Below are 18878 nucleotides of genomic sequence, written 5' to 3'. Positions count from 1 at the left end.
TATGGCTACAGCGGCTCAACTGGACGAAAGCATAACCAAGTAGACTTCGCGTCGAGCCACAGTTGGGCTTGATAAACTCCTCCCCTCAGCACGGCGAGGAAACAGAGGACACAGCTGGCAGCTTGCCAGACAGAGCACGCGTGGAGCCACCACGCGTCGGCGACCCTGACCTTCCTACAAACAGTGGCGAGCCGGCATTACTGTCACATCGGACCCCGGGTGCCGCCCTGACTGCTGTGGTGTTTGTATCGGTATCCGTCGCTTTTATCGAATGCTATGATGTTTACAGAGTTCTCCTTGATATATGATACCATGACAGGTATCTGATGTTGATATGCTCAGCGATCGTAGCTTTCTGGTGCCGTAGGCAGGACAAGGCCGATCCCCCATGGGCTCGGAGGGTTTTAGCGGTGGTCGGACTTTGCGGTAGCCACGTCATCACGATAGTGGCGGGGGACTGATAGCTGGGCGGTGTCCGTCGAAACGCAGCTAGTCTCGGGTCGTGACTCTACGCGAGGGCTGGCGCGAAGGCGTGCAGTGGCTGTGTCACAGGTTGTGACAGCGAACTGTGACTGACAGTGTGACAGTGCTTGTGGTTTGTGGTCGGTTGTCATTTTGTGGTAAGTGGTGGTCTCTCGCTGCGGTTGCTGTCAGCTGGTGACGCGGTTGGCTATGCTCAGCTGATGCCCATGTTCACCTCTAATTTGACTCGCCTGCGAGCCACACCCATATCAGGCTCGTCATCTATTCCTGCCTATGGTGTCCCATATCTTCTCACATAATGGGCTTCGCAAATTTCCGCACTTGTAGGGATTTTGGCGCACTGTTTTCACCACTCGTTGGACATGCTGGCTGAATCAGATCAAGTTGATGCTTTGGAGTTGAAAACTGTTCTGCTAGCCTAGACAGCCGGTCAGGGAGACTGCCGGCGGTGGTACGGAACGGGGCTCGGTCCCAAGGGACGTGGGCTGGTCTTCACTGGTCGGAGTTCGTTGCTAGAATTTGGTTCACGGAGAGGAGGGTTTCGTATTTCAATGCATTGCAGGTTCTAGGACTTTGTTTTTGCACCGGTCTCATGTTTCTGTTTAAAGGTATAATTTTGATTATGTTAAGATCGGTTTGAAACTGAACCATTTCTTTGATTCATCCTCTCATGAGCCAAGGGTTATGGTAGAACGTCTGAAGCGACGATAGACGATCCTCTTCAGTCGACATCATAGCGAAACTGGCATCGTGGATACTATTATCATATGCAAACTGTTATCAGTACTTAGCGTGCCCATTGGGTGCATCTAGGAACAGAAATCCCCTCAGTAAAGTGGTGTTACATGGTGTGATGACGTTAAGGATGACTGGTGTGTGAATTTCGGCATAGTTTGCGGTGCCTGACTTTAGGTTGTGGGGGCGTTTGTCATATTACCTTGTGAAATATGTGTCAAGAGCGGGTTTGGCCGCAGTATGTCACTTTCCCGAGTCCATGACCATGGTGCGGCTGTCATAAAGCTCTTCTTTTCACCTGTCCCCGAGACCGCCGTCCTACCGTGGCGGTCACCGCCGCCAGTGCCAATGGCCCGACCGGCTGACAGGAGCTTAGCGATTGCCCGTCGGTGCCTGTCACGGACCGACACCTGTGACCGCTCACCAAAAGGACATCCCCGTCCTCCGCTGGGCTTGATATAGCCCGCCCTCGGTCCCAACTCGCCAGGAGCTCCAACCTCCAACCCTAAACTCCAAGCCTCGAAACACATGCGTCGAGATCTGAACGTCCGGGAGAGATGACATTGACTGGCCGAGTTTGAATGGCGGCGCTTCGGTCGCTGACCCTTGCTCTGGCTCCGACTCGTCCCTGCAGAACTGGCGTGATTCCGCTGGCCCGGCCGCTACCGTTGCCCAGTTGGGCTATCGAGACGGTGATCGCGCTCTGGTCAGGCCGGTGAGGGTCGGGTACCCTTTGCAGGGAGACGGTGGCTGGACGCTGAACATGGTTCAACTCTGCACAATCTGTCCAGTTAGGCTGGTGACGGCTGGGTCAGTGCCCCCTGTAAATTAGTCATATTGGTGAAGTGTTCATGCTTTAGGTAGTGCTGTCCCTTGCTCAGAAAAGTATGCTATATGTAAATCGATAAAATCTGAGTTATAAGATGTTGAAAATTTGCTGGATTCTAAAGCCTACTCCACAAAAGCAGAGAACCAAGCTTCACCTAACTCCACCCCAATAATGACCAGTTCACCGTTATCAGCCTCACGGCTCACCATCCCCCGTAGTTCGTGTTCTATCATCTCTCCTCTCCACCTCATCCTCATGCGATACAGCACGCCGCGCCGCTCGTTACTGCGGGTTTCACCCGTGACTCGTGACCGTGACGACCTCCGCCCCGACCCTACCCTTCCCTGAGTACCCATCCCACTGGGTGGTCCGATCAGTGCACCCGATACCGGCCCTTCCCCGCGCGGCGCCGGGTCGGATGGTATCAGATGACTGTGCGTGTTTGTCTGTGGTGTTTGTATGTGAGTGTCCCGGTGTGGGACCGCCTGTGAAGGCACACGCTGCGACAAACGCGTGGGTGGGTTGAACAGAAGGATCAGTGCTCTGATCTTCGCGCCGGCAGGGCAGAGATGGTCGTTCAGCCGGGAGGAGAAAGTCGTGTTGTGTTGCGCCAGCTGCTGGGTGTTTTGTGAGCTCGGCGATTATCACAGTTCGTTGTTGATGGATTTACAGTTGTGCTGACCTCGTTCATGCACTTGGGCTGTTGATTCTCTGCAGATAGCCCGCCATTAGCTCCAACTTTCATGGCGCCACCAAGGTCCTAAAACATAGGCGCCACCTTACCTCTCAACAATCATAACAAATCGCTGCAATTTTCACATCAGAACATTTCTCTTCGTGACGACCTGCCATTTGTTCCCATTGCGTCTGCCCCCTGCCCTCCCCGCCGCTCATCGACTGACCCCCCGCTTCTCTCCGTTTTCAGCCGGGCACGCCGTCTCGCTTCGACGCGGTGCGCGCTCTTGATGAGGACGAGAACTGGAGAGAACGCACCGAGGTGATCACCAAGCACGACCACAACCTCAACAAACAGCTGGCCAGGGACATCATCGAGCAGATCGTCGACAGCGCCGCCAGGTGAGAGAACAGAGAACTAACGCCGGGGAGATAGAAACTCGCCATGTGTAGAAACAAATCTACGCGGGTTGTGCGTTGGAATGACTCTGAGTGACGGTTGACATGCATGGCGTTTGTTGTAACATTACGGCTCGTATACGGTCGGCGAATGTGACTCAGTCGTCACTTTGCGTGACGTTCTGTGTGTGTGACGGCTGCGCGGCAGAGCGGTTGACATTTGCTCCGTGGTAGAGTTACCGACTTTGCTGTGTTGCTCTTCCAACCATGCCGCGTCGTTTCTGATGTATGTATGAATCGGTAATCTAGTCAGTACACCAATCTTTGTTAACCAGTTTACAACGCTTGCCGGTCTGTGCCATGGGTCGCGTGCTTTGGTGTCTGGTCGGATTGTATGTTTATCTGGGCCCCTAGTCCCATTGTCGCCTCTACCACACTACCCTCCACCCAGATCGTCAGATCAGACGAGTCACCGCTGCCCCAAACATCTGCTGGGCGTGTTACACCACCCTTATACCCATTTCTCTCGGACAATTCTGACCTCCACCCCGTTTTCAGCACGCCCACCGAGAGCTCGTCTTCCGTGTCGTTCGCCACCGTCTCGTCCAACCCACCGGCTCCCGTACTGCCCGGTACACTACCGGACGTGGTGCGTGTGGCGGCCGCATCACCGCGAGACGACACCGACTCCGGCGACTCCTCGGGTGAGTCTGGGACCTTGACTCTGACTCTGACTCTGACTCTGACTCGGTTTTTGGTGAGGTTGAGGGTGAAGGTGTGGATGAGGGTGTGGGGATGCAGGTGTTGTTGTGTTGGTGTGGTGAGGTGAAGTAGGAAAACAGTGCAGGAACATTACATGCACGGTCATTACCACTGCCGACTGACTGACGAGGACCTTGTCGATCATTTTCGATATGTTGTCTGTCTCTAGTCTTAGGACGAGACGCTTTGAGACTGCGTGCCCGTATGCCAATACGCAAACACGGCCTGTCCACTGCCCAGTGTTTACCCGTGACGCGGGTCTGGGGCAGGGCATGGTCACTGGCGCAATACTAAACCACGGGATGTCCACTCTTATGTCTCTCTTATGTTCACGGGGTGTTCACTCGAGATGCCATTATACATATACACGCCTAACCCACTGAGGAGCTTATGTCTGGGAATGGGACGGATCGTGTTCACAGTCGTTAACTTGGGTCCCATGACTTGCATCAAGTCCTAAACAGTGACTCACAACATCATCTGTAGTGTGGATCTGTAAACAACTTCACACTCGGTAGAGTGTAGACTCAGTCCTCTTGTGTAAACGGTACAGAGATTTACCATGGGTGACGCCTGAGTTTGGCTTTAGTCAAGGTCCATTTCTGTGTATACTGAGCGGTTGCGTCTGACCATGATCTGACTAAAGGGTGGAGTTATTGAGCTGTTTGTCACGAACAGCTAGTGTGAGCTGTGGTAAACGATGGGCCGGGGAATTCACGCTGAGTCAGTGCACAATGCTCAGTCGGGCTGCTTTGTTTAAATGGGCTTTGCATTAACCACGACAGAAAGAAACGGCTAGCACTTCGTTATTGGCCCTTAGTGCTTGTTTTGTCAACTTGTGTCACTTTTCATGCCCTGATACCGACTGGCGAATTCTTACTGCTTACGCTTAGTACCATGACGGAGTTGCTCTTGCTTTTCATCGCGCTCTGTCACTGACTTTGTTACCGTCGTTGACGGCTGAGTGGTGCGTGTGAGCTTTTCATTCATTCTGCTTCAGAGTACGTTTTCTCTGTCTGACGCACTACACTGTTCCCGCTTTCACTCGTCTTTGTGCTATCTGTGTGGCCAATTATCATTTCCTCGCTTTGATGTTCAGCTGATTGCCTTTTATCACCTGACTGCGACCCTCGTCCGCTTATAACTACGGAGCTTAAGTGTCCATTGAGATCATCAAGTCTCGTGTCCCCAAACTGGACATCCCTTCTATCTTCCTCGTCATTTGAGAATTCCATCAGAATGTGTTCAGTGTAGGTAGACATGGTGATGGTGTCTCGGTGACTGAGTGGGCATCTTTCGGTAGTGCCCGCCATGCCGGCGGGGGTGGCGGCAGCACTGGCAGCGGCCGGGCCCACTGCTATGGCGGCAGTGCCCGCCGGGCGCCCGAGGGCGGGTGAGACGGTGTGCCATTTGTTTGTCTGTCTGTGTTTGTTGGTGAGTTTGAAGTGGATAACATTTTGGATAACACGTGACGGCCGGTTTGTGACAGGAGCCGCCACGGGGTTGTTTTACTAATCGAGCTCGTTTGGGGTGATGCTCTATGATACTTACTGGTGTCACACTAGCCTACTCTGGTTCCCGCGGACTGTTGGGACGGTCTCGCGGGAACCTGACCTTCTCTAACCTCTGAAATAATGGCACCTAAGTCCCCACAGACTGATGGGACTGTCTCGGGGGAACCTAACCTGCAATTGTGCGTTGGTGCGTGTCGCGAATCTCGCCGGCACGGTGCATCCAACATCCACTTCTGGGCGGTGGTCTCTTGTCTGCACTGTCGACCCTCACTAACGTTTTGTCTGTTGAGACTGGTTTGTTCCGCAATACTGCTCCCGAGTGTGTGTCGTGCGGTGCTAATACCGATTATTAGTCCCACATGTTTTGTTTGAATGAAAGTCCACACTATCCTAACCCTTACCCTATAACAGAAGTGGACCTCACTGGCAATATGCGTCCTGTCTCATAACTATTACGTTTCTTCCTTACTGACTAGCTATTACGTTTCTTCCTTTGCTATGTCCCAGAGTGCGATTCTTCCTCGCTGACAGCTTCCTCTGTCCTGTCCCATAGTTAGTGTTCCTCACTGACAGCTCCCTCTGTGCTGCCCGAAGTACGAGTGCTCCTCGCTGACAGCTCGTCTGTCCTGACAGGTCCTGTTCTGTCTCATAGTACGAATGTCCCTCACTGACAGCTCCCCCTGTTCTTTCCTATTCTGTATCAGAGGACAACTCTGCCCACTGACAATGCTATCTCCTTGCTTTACCGCAGAGTACGAGTCGGCCTCGGAGCAGGAGGACGCACCGGCGGCTCCGTCGACGCTGCGCTCGGAGACGTCTCTGCTGGCTGACGAACTGCTCGGCCTGAGTCTGCAGACTCCGCTCAAACCGGGCGCGCCGCCGCGTCCCCAGTCTTCCTCCGAGCAGAAGCCGCAGCAGCAGTGGACGTTAGACGACCTGCCGCCGCCGTCACCGCTGCAGGAGCTGATTGCCGAGACTGACGCGCTGCAGTTGTCCTCTGCGGCGCCCCGGTCAGGTGAGACAGGGGAGCGCGCCGCGCCGGTAGAGACAGAGGACGCTGCGGCTGAGGGAGCGGCGGGAGAGAAGGGAGAGAGTGAAACGGAACCTCCAGCTCTTCCGGAGCCGACTGTTGTGACAGAAGAGTGCACTCCGAGCACAGAAGAGCACACTCCGAGCACGGAAGAGCACACTCCGAGCACGGAAGAGTGTATTCCGGCTCAGGAGGAGCCCTCTGTGGCCCAGGAGACGCTCCCCGCTCCAGAGGAGCCAGTGCCAGCCGCTGAGGAGGAACCGACCCCGGCTGTTGAGTCGGCCGCTGTTCAGGAGGAACCTGCTCCCACTCCACAGGAGGAGCCTGCTCATACTGACGCCGAACAGCCGCCGGCACAGCCCGAGTGCGACGCAGAGGCTGCCTCGGCTGAGGTCAGTGCCGATTCGCCACCTATCAGGGCTGCTTCTCCGCCAATCAGGGCTGCTTCTCCTCCGATCAGAAGTGCTTCTCCACCAATCAGAAGCGCTTCTCCGCTCATTAGAGCTACTACTCCACCAACAAGGAGCAAATCGCCACCCATAAAAAGTGCTTCCCCGCCTATCAGAGCCGCTTCTCCGCCAATAAGTAGCGCCTCTCCACCTATCCGCTCGGCCTCTCCACCTATCCGCTCGGCCTCTCCGCCGATCCGCTCGGGCTCGCCGCCTATCCGCTCGGCCTCGCCGCCGATCCGCTCGGGCTCGCCGCCTATCCGTTCGGGCTCGCCGCCTATCCGCTCGGCCTCGCCGCCTATCCGCTCGGGCTCGCCGCCGATCCGGCCGGCCGGCGCCATGACTCAGACCGGTGATGAGGACGAGCCGATCCCGCCCAAGGTCGGCTACAACCTGGACTTCCTCGACGACCCCAACTTCAACCCGTTCACCACCGGCTCGGGCATCAAGCTCAGCCCTCCGCCGTCACCCAAGGCGAGCCTGCCGCCGCTGAAGGCTGCCAAGACCAAGAAGCAGCGCGAGGCGGCGCCGGCTGACCCGGCTCCTGCAGAGACCAATGGTGTGGGCAGCTCAGACGGGGGCTCAGGAGAGCCGGCCAACGCACCAGAACAGACTGAGGAGCCGGCCAAGCCGCCCGCCAAGAAACCCGTGGCGAAGAAGCCGGTGCGGCCGGTGAGGAGACCTCTGAAGAAAAAGGTGGAGCCTCCCCCTGAGCCGACTCCGGCTCCGGCGGAGGAGAACGGCCGAGCGGACAGTCCGCCGCTGGCGCCGCCCTCCAAGGGCTATAACCTCGACTTTCTGGATAATTGCGACGACCCCAACTTCAACCCGTTCGCCACAAAGTCCGCGGTGGCTAACTCTCCAACCGGCTCGCCGACTGCCGCCAGAAAGGTGGCCAACTCCCCGCCGCTGCCTGCCCGCTCGGCGGCCAAACAGTCGCCGGCCAAACCGGCCGCCAAGGCCGCTCGGCCGCCCGAACCGGAGCCTGAGCCGCAGCCGGAGCCCGCAGAGGAGCCTCAGCCGGAGGAGCCCGCAGAGGAGCCTGCCGCGGAGCCGGAGGAGCCAGTGGATGTGAAGACGGAGCGACCAGATCCACTGGGCGGCGGGGACGCGTCTACTTCAGTCCGCTCTGAGGCCAGTCGGACAGCGCTGCTTGATACAGGTCAGTGGCAGACTGCGTGGGAGGTGGAGTGTAGTGGTAGGGTTAGTGGGGAGGGAGGCTAGACGAGACTGGTCCGCCGGCGCCATTGGGTACTGGACTGGTAGGGCTGTCTGAGGATGTAGAGAATCTGGTTTGGTCAGGTATCGAACTGATGTGTGTTCAATATAATATCCTGATCGCAATTTCATGTAATAACTACGGATATTCGTAGCCCCCTCCCTTCAGTTAACTTCGCGTATTCTCCCTCTTGCTGCACCATGTTCTCCATGTTCTCTGCTCTGTATTCTTTCATAACAACATGCCGATTTATCTAACGTGTCGCTGTCGTCCACCGCAGCGCCTCTGGACTTTGGCGAAGTAACTGGTAGTACCATCAACGACCAAGAGATGGCGTCGGCTACCAACGACCAGTTTGTGGAGGCCACCAACTGTGAGTACGGCCGGCAGGCGCGCGCGCGCCGGGTGCCATTCTCGTCACGTACCGATTTTATGTCGAGGCCAGTTACGAAATCACCACTGTCCTCTCGGGCTGATTGAGTGGTGTATTTTGGCGGGCGTTTTAACGAACTGCCTCGCAGTCTACTCGCAACTCAACCTGGAAGATGTGTGGGTCGGCGTTTTTCGTCCAGGTGACGGTTGTGGCTCTGTTGAATATATTATTGTGGTAGCCGTTAAGCTGAATTCAAACCTGCATTCCACCGGCTTGTTTCCCAATTTAGTGGCAGGACACCGCCGGCCGGGCTCGCGCTGGCCTCCCGGGTATGAAATAGAAGCAGCTGTGTGTGTGATGGGCCATTAGACCCGCGCCACCAGTCGGTAATGGTTCAGTCTGGCTGGAGATTGGAGATGGATGGAGTGGCGGGCAGCTGCCCCAGGGGGACGTGCCACCCTGACCCCGTGTCGTGGTCAGTTCACCCCTGGTATCCCCGCGGGGATTGGGGCACGTCTCTGTATCCCATGCGTCCCTGATTCCGTGTTTCGTGCGTGACTGAAGAGCAGAGATCCCCGCGCGCCGCCCAGACCCGTCTTATCCAGTCGGGACCCGTCCATACGCCCTGTCCTCGGCTCTCGCTCGTTGACGTTACTCTGACCTTCGCCCCGCCCGGCCCGGTCCGGCCCGGTACGACGTCAGCTGTCGGGTCGGAATAGACCGCGGCCTGCGGGCCCCACAGCCTCTATGTGTCCCGGGCACGGTCAGATCCTCACTCGATGTCCTCAGAGTGAATTTGTAACAACACGCTGCGCCGAGAGCGTTATGATGCCCAACATGCCCGCACGATCTCGTATCTTGCAGAACAATGGTGATCTCAAGGTCACATTTATGGAATGGCGTCTTGGTAGCTCTGTGCACTATCGCGTTTTGCATCATGGCGCTGTGCATTCTAAGTGAAACACCGACGTATTTTATGCAGACTGGCAGTCAGAATGCAAAACATGTAGACATGCCGGTAGGAACCGGATCTCGAGTTTCGGATAGCAAGGAGTACCTTAGTAGATTGCAGTTAACATGTCTTGCACTGTTGCATTTACCTGGTCCGCACGCATCAATATTTAGAGCGCTTTGCAAGTGGAGCCTGCGTACGCCTATTTCTTTTGTGATATTCTAGGCTAGTTATTTGATATTCGTATTGCGTAAGGCTCTGTCCCTCAACACGGGTCTACTGTTGCCTTGCGCAATGCACATACTGCTGCCTGCACAAATGCACATGCATCGGCTGCGCGACACCACCTTTAATCGCCTTCTGACGTTAGTTTGATCGCCCCGTAATGTCCAACTCTGTCCGACAGTTTTCCAAGACCCGTCGGCGCTGGACCGTCTGGCAGAGCACGGCGACGGACGGCTGGCTCCCAACATCGCGCGGAACTCGCTCTACGTCAAGTTTGACCCCCTGCTCGGCCGGCCGAGCGTTCTGCCCGAGATCCAGCGGCTCACTGAACGGTGAGTACCCGGGTGGGTCTCAGATACTGTGGGGGGTTTCAGTGGCTGGTGGCGGTCTTTATGACAAAGTTGTGAGGTAACAGATGAGACGGAATGGAAGATGGATGCTGCTGATGTGTAGGGAAGCTGTCCGGGACGTCGGTTTTAATGCTGGTTTTGTGCTAGATTGCGTGAGTATTTGTGGCTTACGATAGCTGTTACGAGAGTGTTCTTTGACTGTTTGCACGCCCATTGTTAATGTCTACACACATCGTGGGAGTTTTAGACAACAAACACTTTTCGAGTTCCTGTGCGTGACTGTCCTAACGTCTGACTGACAAAGCTTCTATGACGAACCGTTTTTAGAAAGGACCATGTCACTGACCGGTGAGGTCGTGTGGTCAGTTTTCCTCCTCACTGCTGGTTCCAACGGACGGTGACAGCATTTATGACGTCTCATTGAAATATGACGTCAAACACGCGACACCATTCAGAGCTTTATGTGGTGTATATTACGACTACCTGTACGCGGAGGATATTGACAGTGCAGTCTACGTTAAGAATTGTCGTCGTGACCGCTTTTTGAATGGTTGTCCGGTCAGCTGTTACACCCTCCATTGTGCACTCCTTTCTTCCGGTGCTAAGTCGGTCTACTTGTTTTATACACGTGTGAGATCGAGCCGATAATTCAGAGCTGGAGTCTAGTTGAAGTGTGGGTGTTTAGATGAGGAGATAGAAAACTGGGCTGATTATATCATACACGGCCTCCGGTTGGCTGCTGACGTCGGCAGGGCTGTCGAAGGCTGAACTCAAATCAACCTAGTTAATGTTCAGTCATTGGTGGCTGCCTTGGGAATTAATGGTATGCCGAAGCCGTGCAATGCATAGTCATGGCGCTATACATATGTCGATGCTCACGCCCGCCTCTAGGCATGACGTCAGTTGCCAAGATTTCACTGCCCTGGCGACTGGGACCCCTGGCAATGGACCGGGAGCCGTGGGGAACATTCCGTCATGCAATGCGTCTCCATTTTAGGGGAGCCGACTGTGCGGCGGCCCCCCATTGGCCGGCGCCTCTGCTGGAACACAGGCGGGCCGGGCGCGCATGCGATGCCGGTGCCCTGTCTAAGGCGGGCGCTTTCAGGACGCTGAATGGCAAAACTGGTTTACAGGCAGATCTTCGGGGAAGATAAAGCGTACCGATTAAGCTGCAATAACCCCTGAACGAGTTGAAAAAGCCACGTGGGCGTATTGGATATGATACTGGTTCGGCGCGACGCTCGATGTCTTTGTTGAGGCGCTCGCTGGCCGTGTGCGGTTTTCGATAGGCGTGCGCGGGCTGTCAGCTCACTTCCTATCGGGCCATTGCTCTAAGCCGCCGCTGCAGCCGTCCGCTCGCGGCAGACTGCGTGGGATTAACCTTGCTCTCGCTCGCCGGGGCGCGGTGATTCTGTGGCAGTGGGTCGGTTTTCAGGTTCAGCAAGGTCGGCAGACGGGTCGGGGCGGGCCGGCCGACATCTGGGACCTACCTCTGGGGGTGTGTGGGACGGGCCCGCCCTGTGCACTGGGTGTGTCGGTCAGTGGACTAATTACATCGTGTTGGCGCTGTCCGCCGTGTTCAAGCTGTCCGCCCTGTCTGCCCTGTCTGCCCTGTCGTGGCCAAGCCCTAATCTGTCCTGGCTAGTCTTCGACCTGTCTTGGACTGTCCCTGCATTTTTCTTCTCTGTACTGACTACAGTGTTCCATTTTTCGGAATTTTGGGTGGAAAATCACACCTAATGGGCAAAATATTTTCATCCCCAAAACCAGGTAAGTTGGAATTCTTTCATCTTTGAAAAATGCTCAACTCATGCTCAACAATTAACAGCCAGATTATCAGATATACCTAGCAGCGCCATATAGACAGTTAGAACTTATAGGTTTGCTACATAATACATAATTTCCATGAAAAAAAGATGCGAAATCAAGGCACAAACCCAACAACTCACCCTGACTGACAACGAAAGAAAATAACCTTGCACACTTCCAGCTGTTAATAACAAATATGCGTTGAATGACCTTGATCACCTCAACTGTTTGTAAAAACCAGGTTTGTGTTCTGAATAAATGCTTTTGGATATTCATAACAACTATGATTAGTGGTTTGCTGCCAACGCAAAACGGATGAGCCGCTGCTTGCGCAAATTAAACACTACCTATGCAATTCGCTTTTGACTAAGTTGCGCAGGATACGCCTACAAAATTTTCATCTTTGGACCCGCAGTCAGCTGGGCACACCCTGGCACACCCTAGGGATGAATTTAAAACTTGGTGGGCTCTAACTTCTTTCATATACAAAATAGGGGTATGAGACAGGTACCAACTTATTCTACATTCATTTCTGATCCTATTGTATCAATTTCACCACAAATTATGTCCGTCAATGGCTTCTAGAGGACTTTAAAGCTCGATGCGTCGGGCCTGGCAGAGGTCCAAGATGAGAAAAGCCACCCTGCGCACACCCTAGGGATGAATTTAAAACTCCGCGGGCTCTGGCTGGTTTCATAGGTAAAATAATGTTTTGAGACCGATGCCTATTTATTCTGCGTTTATTTCTGATCATATCGCATTAATTTCGCCACAAATTATGTCCGTCAATGGCTTCTAGAGGACTTTAAAGCTCGAGGCGTCGCGCCTGGTAGAGGTCCAAGATGAGAAAAGCCACCCTGGGCACACCCTAGGGATGAATTTAAAACTCCGCGGGCTCTGGCTGGTTTCATAGGCAAAATAATGTTTTGAGACCGATACTAATTTATTCTGCGTTCTTTTCTGATCATATTATATCAATTTCACCACAAATTATTTACGTTATTAGTTTTTAGATGCCTTTAAAACTCGAGGCGTCGGGTCGGGCAGGGGTTCAAGATGACTGACACGCCACCCTGGCACACCCTAGGGATGAATATGAATCTCTGTGGACTCTGGCAGGTTTCATACGCGAAATGAGGTTATAAGACCGGTAATGATGTGTTTTACGTTAATTTCTCATGCCTTTGCAATAATTTTACCGCCAATTATTCATTTCAATTAGTTTCTAAAGGTTTTTAAACACGAAGCGGTCGGCCGAGGGAAAGCCAAGATGAATGAAAGGATACCTTGGCACACCTCTAGGGATAAATTTAAGATACGGTATTCCCAGATCTGCCCAATACATGTTCTGAAGCTGGTAGATGGGATTAAGAAGGCCCTAGCTTTTTAATAAATTATCCCTCGCCCGTATAGGGGGGGGGGGTCGAACGAACCACCCTCTCGTTTTTTTCGAGAATAACTCGCGTAAAAAGCGGCCGATCGCGACGAAACTTTCAGGACCCTCGAGTCAATTAATTTGACACCTACTCTGAAAATCTCTTATTCCTGACCCAAATGACCTTTGACCTGTGACCTATTTCTTGAGGCCATGTTTGGCCGGAATCGCGATTCGGCGAGCCGCTAATGCGTTCCGTTCACTCCCGTTCCGTTTCGGGTGTTCTGGTCAGTTGTGCTCTCTCTTTCCCTTCCGCTTGGGTTGTCCTGATCAGCGATGCCCTCCGTTCCGTTGCAGTTGCTCTGATCAGTGATCACTGATGCCCTCCGTTCTGTTGCGGGTGCTCTGATCACTGATCACTGATCAGTGACGCTCTCTCACTCAGCACTTATCACGTGACATGATACGAAGCTACCGCTCCGTTTCGGTGGCCGGCCATGAGGTCGGTGGCATCTTATCATTTTTTTTTTGCATCCCGTTCCGTTCCGATATGGATGCCCTGGTTACTGGTTAGTTGCACGCTTTTTATTGCGATATTGCGTATTATGCTGCGCAGTGCACATCGTTCCGTTTGGGGTGCCCTAATCAGTGACCCTTTGTGTAGTCTCATGTAGTGCACCGTTCCTTTCGAAGAGTTGCGCTGACACCGTGTTCATTTCCACTATGCGTAATGAGTACCGACTATCGCTGGCCGTTCCGGCGTTCGGGCCGGGAGATTTCCGGCGTATGTCATGCTGCATAGTGCGACTGCAATTGCATACTCAATACTGCGTCCCGTTCCGTGTGCCCAGAGCAAAGGCACCATTTCCAGTATCATCCGGCCATTGTCATATCTGTTGAAAATGGAAAGCTCAAAGCTATACTGTGTACACTGTACGAATATTACCAGATCAGATGCGAACGAAAACTACATACTTATATTGCCGCATATTATCTCAAATATACAGTAATCTTGGAAGCGGTGCTGCCATATTGTAGGCGCAAAACGTCCCAGAGGCCAGAACACATGAGTTATACGGTTTCTGGTTTCATAGTGATCAGTTACGTCAACAAACTGCCCATCAGGGTATCATGATTACCTAAGATTTTATGTCTGACAGTGTCACAGTGATGACCACGCCTCACGCATTACACAGTCTGAGTCAACTGCACTAAATCAATAATACAGGACGACAGAATGATACCCTTTGCAACGACAACGACAGGTTCCTTCCCACTTCCTTTGCTTAAAAAAGAAAGAAAACTTCTCCACATGGCACTAGTACCAAAGCCTGCATATAGGGAGAGCTCCCTCACCCGCCCCTCCCCCACCCTCCTTAAGATATGACAACAGATTTCAACAGAATCATTGCATCTTCTGCTTCTTAAAGACCTAGTTCGCTCGCATGATGGCGACTGGCGTCGCGAGGATGGAGGTCCGCGGATGATCTTCTTTAAGAGAAATATACAGGCAGAAGGACCGTCCTGGATCCGTGCCAGTAAGCATGAGTAGGAACTTAGCAGATGCTGACGGTAATATCTGCTGTCTGCATCTGAAACGGAAAGGAAGGCATTGATTTAAGGCTAGGAGAAGGATGGCCACTGGACAGTCATTCAATTGTGACAATGCATTTTGACTTGTGAGGAAAATGAAATCTCACTGGTTGAAGTAGGTATTCATTCTTAGCTGTATAAGAGACAAGGGTGATTCTTAACTTCATTAGTCTCAATCAAACACAAAGGTTGGGATAAAATGGGACGGATTTAGAAACACTTGGCGATCAGATGCTTAAGTTATAATTCTGCCGTATATCATCCTTACCTATTTGCATCGTCTTTTTCGGTTAGTTTTGGTGGTTAGGAATGGTATGTGCTTTTATTATCAGCCAGCGTAGCGTTACGCCTTTATTGCGAAAGTGATATAGGTTTTCACTTGTTTTTTTCTCATCCTAGATTTTTTGGTCATCATCGTCACACCCAACCAAAATCCAATTTTAGAACACTGACTGACTATCCTGCTCTGTTCTGTTCTGTCTTGTCTTATCCTTACCTTCTCTTGCCGTGCCCTCCCGTTTTATCTTACCCTCCCTGTCCGGGCCTGTCGATCCCCGGTAGCCCCCGTCGCACCCGTTCACTAACACCTGGACCCGGTGACACGTGGCAGGGTGGGGCCGACCTGACGAGCCGAATGACCAGTCGACACCCGGCAACCCCACCGGTGGACAGACGGGGCCGTTGGACCGTAACGGCTCCACCCTCCGAACTCACCCAATGTGGCCCGGTGATTCAGCCGGGTGAACGCCACCTTCGTCACCCGGTCTTTGTCTTTGGGCGTCCCCGGTCGTGAATAGAGCATAGCCGGGCATTGATTAAACGATTGCACTCTGTGCCGGGCGCGACGTCTGCTGGGAACGGGCGCCGTGGTTCGTGGAGCGGTGCCGGGGGTAGACCGAAACCCGCGCTGCTTTCCGACCCAGCTGTAATTCGCCACACTCTCCAATTTGATGTGGCTGTCTGTACCCGGGTCACGTGCACACTGAGGGCGGCGGCAGAAGGCCGGTATTGGTGACCCTCGGGCGCGCCGCTCCGCTCGGCACGGTGACTGCAACTGCAGGTGCCCCGATCGGCCGCTGATCGGGGGCGGACCGATCGAGCCTCGGGCGGTCGCCGACCTGCCCCGGATGGCAGCTGGCCAGGTGCCGCCCGGGCCCGCAGTGGGCGGCGGGATTGACACTGGGTCAGACCAGAGCTCCGGGCGGACATAGCGTCAAGGACAGACTGCGAGTTCGTCACCGACTGGTCCCCACCGGCGGCTTACTGGGGAGGCGGCTCCGGGCTGTCAGAAGGCCGGCAGATTGCAATCAGAGCTATGGAGATCAGCCCTGCCAGCTGTGGTTGGCTCTGTCGTTCTGCGGGGTTAACGAGCGAAAGGACACGGCTCCAACTGCTGAGAGTGGTAATTAAGCGGCGAAACGAGCCCCGCGTGAGGTCAACCAGCTTCCAGTGCAGCCAGAGCCGGCTCAGCCCATGTGATTTGCCTGGCGGTTCTGCCGCAGTGGACGTTTAAGTCTACCGCTGCTTGATGATAGTGGGTCCTCTGAGAGCATTACTGCTTCCAGGGACGCCTGAGATCTGTGTCAAAGTCTGGTGAGCCTCGTGGGATCGCCGCTCAGCTGACCCACGTGTTGTGCTGACGCAATGACTTCCGAACGACTGTGGCGGTCGGCGTCAATGGGCATTGTGAGAAGCGGAAGAATGGCCGGTGCAGAGGCAGCGTGTTTGCAGGTGGTGGGGCCGACCGGAGCCCTCTGCCCGCCGGCCTCGGCGGCTCTATGTGCCCAATGCTCCCACCCTGGGCAGTCGGAGCGCCGCACGAGCTACAGATCAGCCCCCGGCCGGTCAGCAGACTGTACTCTGTGGCCGCTGACAGCTCAGCACGACATCAGGGACGGCTCCCTCCCCTCCCCGTCGATCACATCACCTCACCACCACTGGGCGGGCAGCAGGGCTTCCCAGACGGGATGCAAAGCAGCGCGCGCCGCCGGCCTGCCCTCGGCTGGGCCCCGGCGGCGCACGGCGAATAAATCATAGACGGCACGTCAGCGAGCAGCCAGAGCCGCTGCCATTAACATGGAAAGTGCATCGAAAGTGGCCGACCGGTTCTGGAAGCCGCGCGGCGTGCAGGAGCCGGCCGGCGCAGCGGCTCGCGCGGCTGCGGCTGAGCGGTGAGCTCTAAGCCGCCGAGGAGCGTCAGGTGTGTTTGTTGGGATAAAACTCCCCGGGCCGGCTGCGGTGGGCGACAGGTGGCGTCTATCCGTGGTGGGCGGGAGACGCTCGTGTCACGAGGGCCGCTAGATTGGCCCGCCTCCCGCCGGCTGGAAGAGATGGACGGTCGGAAAACGGGGCGGCACGCACACGGACTCTGCGGGGGACGCCGGGCGCGCCCACAGAGCTCGGAGACACCTGGGAGGAGGGCGATGCGCTGGCCGGCGGCGGCCGTTCAGAGCGAGCTGCGACTGCCCCTGGGCACACACCTAGCCTCAAATACTGTCCTTCCATCATCCCTGCGTGGCTCAGTATCGCCAAACAGACGGTAGATCCAATCCTGGTTCGGCACCGTGTCCGACTCGACACCGAAGGCCGCGACTGACGGGTAGCGGCAGATGCCGACCGGTCGGCCGGGCGATACACCCCAATTAGTGCAAACGGACCGCTCCAGTGCCGTTACCACGCCTGGCTGTTGTCTGGGCGCGGTCTGAAGCGGACGGACGGGACGAGCCGGACTGGCTGCACTGAGATCGCTGTAAATCGCTGCACGGAGGCCCCGGCCGTCCAGTTTCACCAGGCGGTACGGGTGCATCGGGCGCACGTGATGGAGGGAGCACGTGAGTGCGCTAAGCGCACAGAGGCCGCGCTGTCCGTCATGAGCAGGCCGGGGCGCCGCGCGGGCCCGACTGGCAGAATGTGTGTCGCGGCCGTATATGGTGTCGGCAAACCTTGAAAAGTGCCGGCGCCAGTCTCGGATTAGATGAATGAGAGGCGCGCGCGGCAGCCGGCCTCTGCACTGGCTGACGTATTATGGTGATGGAGCGCCGCCAGGGTTTGACGCATGGCTGATGTCTCCCTGGGACTGACAGGCAGCCGTCGGCGGTACACGGGATGGATTCGGCCGGTGTTGTTGCATCACCTGTCCTCGCGACGCCGACTGACAGATCCCGAGGCCGGCTGAGGCTGGCTCTGACACCCACGGAGCTACACGGTTTGTCGAAGGGTTTTTGCTCAGCTGTGAACACGCCAGGTGACATGGGCGCGGCGGAAGAAAGGGGCGCCACCCAGGTGTGTGTATGCATGTGTGACCCGCCACGCCCCTTCTCTCCGACCGCGGGACGTCGACATTGAAGCCGTTTCTCTCATGCGCCGACCTTGCCCTTTTCTTCCTTCCTGTCCGGGTCCGATCAGCGGCACGCCATTGTCAATCCCATCTCGGTGTATTCGTACCGATCGACCTCAGAGCGGTTCGTCTGCGGTCGAATGGTGAGGCTCTGTAGACCTGCCAGATTACCGTCCTGGGAAACACCGGCCTGCAGTAATTGAGTGGCGACACTTACAATTCGGCTCAATGGCGTGACGACGAGCGTTTAAACGGCGGCTGGGCGGCGGCGCCCACGCGCGGCGGGTTGAGCGGCGCGCGGTGGCGATAAATTCAGTCCGGGCCCCGCGCGGGGTCGGCCCCGGGGTCACGACTCGGCGGCCCCGGTGAAGGATTGGGGTGGGGAGGGCGTGGCGATGTGGTTGACCTGCTCGCTGACCCCGCAGCCACACAGCCATCTCAGGGCTGCCCGTGTGAGCCGTGCTGGGCCTCAAAGAGTCAAGGCGGCACTACCACGGCCTGTTGACGGCCGGTAGCGTGTTTTTCCGGCTCGGAGGAGACCCAATCGCAGCTGTGACGGCGGCAGCGGACCGTTACCTCCACCGCTGCGACACGGATCTTCCATCGGCGTATGGAGGCCCGGTTTGATAAACAGATGGTCAGCTGCACGCTGCAGCGGCGAACAATAACGAGCGATAACTCCGATCGCCGGTTCGGAGTACCGGCGGTGGCTGCTCGGCGGGGCTGGTGGAACCGGTGTGGAGCGACCCACGCCTGCCGGGACGGCTCA

At 55.5% G+C, this 18878-nt stretch overlaps 1 protein-coding gene across 5 annotated transcripts in view; it reads left to right on the top strand.

Moving 5' to 3' along the window:
- The window catches only part of LOC122366608 (nascent polypeptide-associated complex subunit alpha, muscle-specific form-like), a 54724-nt gene that overhangs the window by 18690 nt on the left and 17156 nt on the right, over positions 1–18878 (top strand). For 4 of the 5 annotated variants that reach the window (XM_043339048.1, XM_043339049.1, XM_043339047.1 and 1 more), the window contains 5 exons: positions 2973–3124; positions 3680–3825; positions 6149–8038; positions 8376–8468; positions 9827–9977. In XM_043339048.1, the coding sequence (XP_043194983.1) occupies positions 2973–3124; positions 3680–3825; positions 6149–8038; positions 8376–8468; positions 9827–9977 (2432 nt within the window). Of the gene's footprint in view, positions 1–2972; positions 3125–3679; positions 3826–5199; positions 5277–6148; positions 8039–8375; positions 8469–9826; positions 9978–18878 lie in introns of those variants that run through there. The other variant, XM_043339052.1, reaches the window with a different exon arrangement.

The sequence above is a fragment of the Amphibalanus amphitrite genome, unplaced genomic scaffold (assembly GCF_019059575.1).
Source record: "Amphibalanus amphitrite isolate SeventyFive unplaced genomic scaffold, NRLGWU_Aamphi_draft 000819F_arrow, whole genome shotgun sequence".
Taxonomy (NCBI): Eukaryota; Metazoa; Arthropoda; class Thecostraca; order Balanomorpha; family Balanidae; genus Amphibalanus; species Amphibalanus amphitrite.
The sequence above is the reverse complement of the archived record's forward strand: the minus strand, read 5'-3'. Positions and strand labels throughout refer to the sequence as shown.